This window comes from Musca vetustissima, unplaced genomic scaffold, assembly GCF_032173495.1.
Source record: "Musca vetustissima isolate MV318-11 ecotype Yass unplaced genomic scaffold, APGP_CSIRO_Mvet_v1 utg112749, whole genome shotgun sequence".
In the NCBI taxonomy this organism is placed as follows: Eukaryota; Metazoa; Arthropoda; class Insecta; order Diptera; family Muscidae; genus Musca; species Musca vetustissima.
The window spans coordinates 36,975-42,974 of NW_026888073.1; the positions used below are offsets into that span (position 1 = coordinate 36,975).

The 6,000-nt window shown below is 36.1% G+C and overlaps 1 protein-coding gene across 1 annotated transcript in view; it reads right to left on the reverse strand.

Annotated features, from left to right (window-relative positions):
- The window catches only part of LOC133335905 (protein shisa-5), a 32,522-nt gene extending 27,890 nt beyond the window's left edge, over positions 1-4,632 (reverse strand). Inside the window, exons 1-2 of the mRNA XM_061544198.1 lie at positions 4,617-4,632; positions 4,334-4,486 (exon numbers count right to left, since the gene is read on the reverse strand). Coding sequence (XP_061400182.1) covers positions 4,334-4,436 — 103 coding nt within the window. The 5' untranslated portion in view covers positions 4,437-4,486; positions 4,617-4,632. The remainder of the gene's footprint in view (positions 1-4,333; positions 4,487-4,616) is intronic.
- Between the last annotated feature and the right edge of the window lie 1,368 nt (positions 4,633-6,000).

Below are 6,000 nucleotides of genomic sequence, written 5' to 3' on the forward strand. Positions count from 1 at the left end.
AATTTACAAAAAAAGCAGACAAAAAATTTCAAATTTTCCGACAAAAAAAAAATATTGCAAACTCACCAGCTGTTGACATGGTCACACAGGTTGTGGCCCTGGCCAGACGACGACGTCGTCGCATAATTATGATCATCCAAAGGAGTAAAATTGCGAATAATAAAATAAATATTGGAAACCAAATATCAAAATAGATGTAGATCATTTTCGGCTATTGATTTTGATTCTGTTTTTTTACAAACTAAACGATGGAATTTTTCATTCCACAACGAAATGTTATTGTGTCGAAATATTTTGGCGTACTATTGAAACAATTATCATAAAAATTGCTTAAATAAGAAGTGGTGAGTATACACACAAAAAAACAACAACAAAACACTTGTTGTCAACTATAACGTACAATTAAAAAAGTCTGTTGAAACGAAATCATAAATTTTGTCTATGATGGGAATTGCGTTTTTTTTCAAAATGACTTAAGTCTTAGAATTTCAAATAGAGCAGATAATGTGAACATGACAGAAAGATAAGAACAGAAATGTAATTCATCACTTGTCTATATACACTTCAGGACCATATGGACTCACTGGATATTCATCATGTCCATATAGACACCTCGTCGATATATACTCCCTGATCCTTCACGCCGTCTATATGGACTCACTGGCTTTTCAGCTCTTATATAAAATTATCACTGGCTCTTGATGTCGTATAATCGAAAACCAGGTCCTTTAGCTCGCCAAATAAACGCATTGGACTTTCAGCTCGATTTTATATGGACCACCAGTTCCTTTAGCTCGTCTATATAGACTTTATCGGATTCTCTCTGGTCTTTTTTTCAGTTTGTCTTTTTATAGACTACTTGCCTCTTCAGTGCATCCACATATGGACACCCTGGTATTTACCCCTCGATTTCAAGCACATTATCTGTCCCTTCAACTTGACTTTTCGTCGTTTTTCTTTCAGCACGTCCGCATAGTCATTGGACCTGCAAAACTCTTACAAAAAAGTTTGCTTTATTCAATAGTAAAAAAATTAGTTAGTCTATTTTCAAAATCACTGCAACCGATAACACGAGGATATAATTCAAATATATTTATCTTTTTGTGTTTGTTGTTGTTTTTTCGCTATTTTTTGCATACACACAAACACATACCCAATATGATGTTATATCAAAATTAAAAATGTCCATACTTTTCCATTACAAATCCCTACATATGCATATGATGATAAGATACGGAGAGGGAATCAATAGTTCGCCGTTACTCACCGAAATTGAAATTTTGAAAATAGTTTCCAAGACAATTTCTTTGAATTCAATCGAAGCAAGGAAGAGTAGTGTGTGCAACGAGTGAATCCTAAGGTGTAAATCAAATAGAGGGATTTTACGAAAAGCCGGACAACACATTATTCAGTGTTGCTAGAATTAAAACGCAATAAAACAGAAGAAACCGGTTTCTAGTACTGATGCTTGTAAGGGAATAAAAAAATCTATACCCATCACTTTGAAAATCTATTAATTGGAATAAATAACTTGCAGCTTGTTTTAGAGTAACCAAATAATTAAAAAATGCTAATATTTTTTTAGTTTTAATACCGCAGGAGTAGGAGACGGAAGTGGATTGAGGAGGAGTGTTATTAATGTAAGTACAAATGTACTTTTATGTCTTCATTTATTTACTAAACCTGATAATCGATTCCATAGGGCCAAAAATACCTCAAATTGCAAATTTTCTTATAGGAATTTCAATAACCAAATGCGGAATTGGCAGGCAAAAGGTCTATCAAGCAAAGATGAATGTAGATTAAGAAATCCAGTAGTGTATACAATTCAAGTTTCACACGGCCAACGGCCAAATTGATGGTACAATACCAGCCACCCGCATGTTGGCTAGACTAATTTAAAAAACCCTACAACATTTATATAATTAGTGGCTACATTCCGAGATAATATAGTCCAATAATCTATATAGAATCTCTGGTACTTCTCATTATCTATACAGATTACCTCGGGTGATCTCCGTAGATTGTATTCACACGATATTCTCGAATTGTTTCCTCAACTGCATCCGTGTGAATACGATTCAATAATCCTGCTTGATATGCCTGTTGGTCTAGAGGCTCCCTTTTGTATCTTTGGACCTCTCTCTCTCCAGATCATGCAGATCCTTCTTACAACATACCGGCCTATTGCCGTGTTTATTGTTAAGAAGGTTTCTTTATCAGCTCCCCAAGTGCTGCCGGCTAGCGACTTGAGAACCTTGTTTCTGCACCTGATCTTATTGCAAATAGCTGTGGAATGCACGGACGACTTATGAAGACTATCGAATGTGACCCCTAGAACCTTGGGGTAATTGGTGGTCGGAATTGTGGACCTGCATATTCAAAGATAGCCGCATCTCCGATGTCAATTTGGTAAACAGTGTGGCCGTTGACTTAGTGGATATTTCCATATTCCTCGTCCGGAAAAAGTCTGCAATATCCACGAGATATGGGTTTAGCCTCTCGCAAATGTCATCAATTTTAGGTCTTGACGCCATAATCGTACAATCTTCTGCATAAGTTACGATCTTTATGCCGTCCGGTGGGTATGGAATTCCAGAGAGTTAGAGGTTAAACAGTTCCGGAGATATCACTCCTCCTTGGGGAACTCTCTGTTTAACTCTACGGGCCTTCGACTTCCTGTTTCTGAATTCCACGAGTCAAACTTGGCTGGAGGGTTGTTCTCTCGACGTCCTCGAAAATCTTGGCGGTATCAAATGCCTTTGATAGGTCAAGCGCCACCATGACTGTCCTGTTACACGGCCTGTTCTGGTTGAGTCCTTCCGTGTGTGGAAATGGTGTGCAAAGCTGTTGTTGTACAATGGTGCTTCCGAAACTGAGTAGTATTCACGAATGCTAGGGAGTAGTAAAGCCTCAAGTGTCTTAACTACTGGCGACAAAAATGAGATCGGCCTGTATGACTCAACTTTGCTGGCATCCGGGACCACCCTGCCCATTTACCAGGCATCGAGAACTATTAGGGTGGCTATCGACAAGTTGAGGACTTTAGTAAGGTACTCTACTCCGGGGCCATCAAACTGCTACAACATCACCATGGAGATTCCATCTGGACCAAGCGCCTTGGATGATTTCGCGCTTCTAAAGGCACTTGCAACATCCTCCAACGTAAATTGTGGTGGTTCCTCCAAGTACCTATCAATGTATGTGGTTTCTTACTTTGCATTCTGCTTCTACATTTACTCTCTGGACCTTTTATGGCTCTTTAGCTCGTCTATATAGAATCCGAAGTCTTCCGTTTACCAATAAACACTATTTGCTGCTGCTGTCTCTCTCTTTATATATATATATATTTTTTTTTTCTTGAACATTTAGCTGGAGTTCAAGGTCGTCTATCGGAAACACTTGTGTTTCATTTCCGTTTGCTTTGGATTTTAATCGGTATCCGGAAGTAGGTGGAAGAAAAAAGAACTGTACGAACAGTTTATAAATATGTAGAGTAATATAAAAAAAAAAAAACAGTTGAACCATTGAATTCTCCACCAGCGATATAATTGTGGTCAAATAAAAAAATGTTGATAAATTTATTTTTACTTTCCCAAGCATGTTTTGGAAATAATAGGACTGATAAGACCTCAAGAATGCTTAAAAAATATTTAAAAATACATATTCTTTTTTATCATCGCACATTTTTGAAATGTGTTTTTTTTTCATTGCTTTTGAGGTCAAAACTATGATCCTTACATTATAAAATGTCGCTGTCCATTTTTGGACTGCAGACGGCATGGATGTGCTGTGTGTCATTTTCCTTCATGTCTAACCTTATACTCTTCTATGGAGCTTGCCTTAATCTACATCATCATCAAAAATCAAAGTGGCTCATGTAGACCCTTATCTCTCTTTTATTTGCTTCTTTTCGTTTTTTGTTGGCTCACAACGGACAAAAGGTGTCCGAGTGACGCAGTAAAAGTTTACATAGCATTAATCCTAAAGTTTACATAGCATTAATCCTAACGTTGTGACACACTTGTTTGTATTTGCAGCTGCCGGACAAACCGATTGATTGTTTCAAACTTGTTTTTTAAACAATAATAATTATTAGTTCGCTAGTTTTAATAGCACCTATTAATTCTTATGTAAATTCTGAGATTCTCCACTTATAAATTTATTATGGAGTTATTTTTCAATTAATTTATTAATGCAATCAATTGTGTTGCCATGTAATGATAGCTGTTAATCGACCAACCTCCATCAATTGGAAGATAATAATACATAACAAATTACAAACAAATATACATAATTATTTGTGAATCAGAAAAATTATCATTGGACTCACCTGATAAGACAGTTCCACGACGTTTCTTCGTACAACAATAGCCACAGCAGCTAAAGATGACAAACACGAAGAAGAACATGAAACATATTCCCCAGAAATCCATGTCGCCGTCGAAATCTTCGTGGATATCGTCGAAATCCTCTAGGTAACCCACTGGTGAGGTGAGTCAAAATAAACATGAAATAGAAAAAAAACTAAATTAAAATAATTGTTACTACTAGTGACCACAAAACATGTGGTACACCGGTCGCTAATCATACACAATTCCACAATGACGACTTACGTTTCGTAAAGTTTTGCTTAAAATCCAAGAACAGAAAATTGTTAAAATTGTTTAAACAAAGAAAGAAAAACGTCACGGCAAGGACGTTGTTCTTGTTGTTGTTTCAGGGAAATCACCAAAATATTCTTTTTTAATCGGGCACTGGATTGCTATAAAAAACGACCACTTGTTGGTTTGTCTTAATTTTCGTTATCACGATCCCTTTTTTCTCTGATATTTGATCTACGATTGGTTGTTGTTTAGCTATAAAGATATCAGTTAATATCTAATTTTTATTTGTTTATATATTTAGTAAAAAAAACAACAGACAATTGGGGTATTCGGTTTGGTTTTCTTTGCGTCACTTCTTTATTGAGGATGGATGGCTGGTTGAATGGTGGGGTCGCAAATTTTTTACACAAACATCAAAACACGCACACACACTGATGATGAAATACAGATGTCAATGGTAATCAGCTGATTGATGATGGGGGGCAATGACATACTTAAATAACAGCGTATGTCATTTGAATGACAATTTACTAAAAGAGGTTGATAGGTAAAGAAAGCATATTTTTAATTAGTTAATCTGAAGTTCAACGATGACTCTTTGTGTGATTGGTACCAGAAGATGTGAATGGATCGGTTCCATTGGACTTTCTTCAGGCTTAAAATCGGCTTAGTAATTTTTTTTATATGTATCGCAACATTAACTTAGTCATATGAAATAGTTATTCAATGGAACGTTTTTCACAGTCACTCGAAATAGTTATTTAATGAAACATTTTTCATCGGTTCCTTTGGGCTATTTCAGGCTTAAAATGGGCTTAGTAATGTATTTTTTATATGTATGGCAAAATTAACACAGTCATATGAAATAGTTATTCAATGGAACGTTTTTCACAGTCAGATATAGTTATTCAATGGAACGTTTTTCATTTTGATTGGTTGTTGGTTTATGTTCTTAACTGTCAAATCTTTTGGTGTGGTGTGATGTGTGTGTGTTTTGTGTGCAAGTTCTTTCTTGTTTTGATTGTACGCCAAAAGAAATAAAAACAACCATTTCATTGAGGAACAAATATAAATCACGCCAAGAATTTCATCACCGTTTTTTCAACCCGAAAAATGTCCCGAAAGAATAGAAGCCGCCTGGCCAAGAAACAATCCCGTAAAAGTTTCCGTCAAAAGAAGAAAATATTACGAAAAATTAATCAAAGTAAATTTGGCCGTAACAAAGATGCTGTTGTAACATCGAATGGGAATAATGTGGTGCTTCTCAATGGCCAGACGACGACCATAAATGATTCCGCCACCACAAGTGACAAAGCGGCAGCGGCTGTAAGTATGGTGATCTTCAGGCGGAAAAGTCATCCTGAAGGAAAGTTAATTTTATTACCTAAATTAT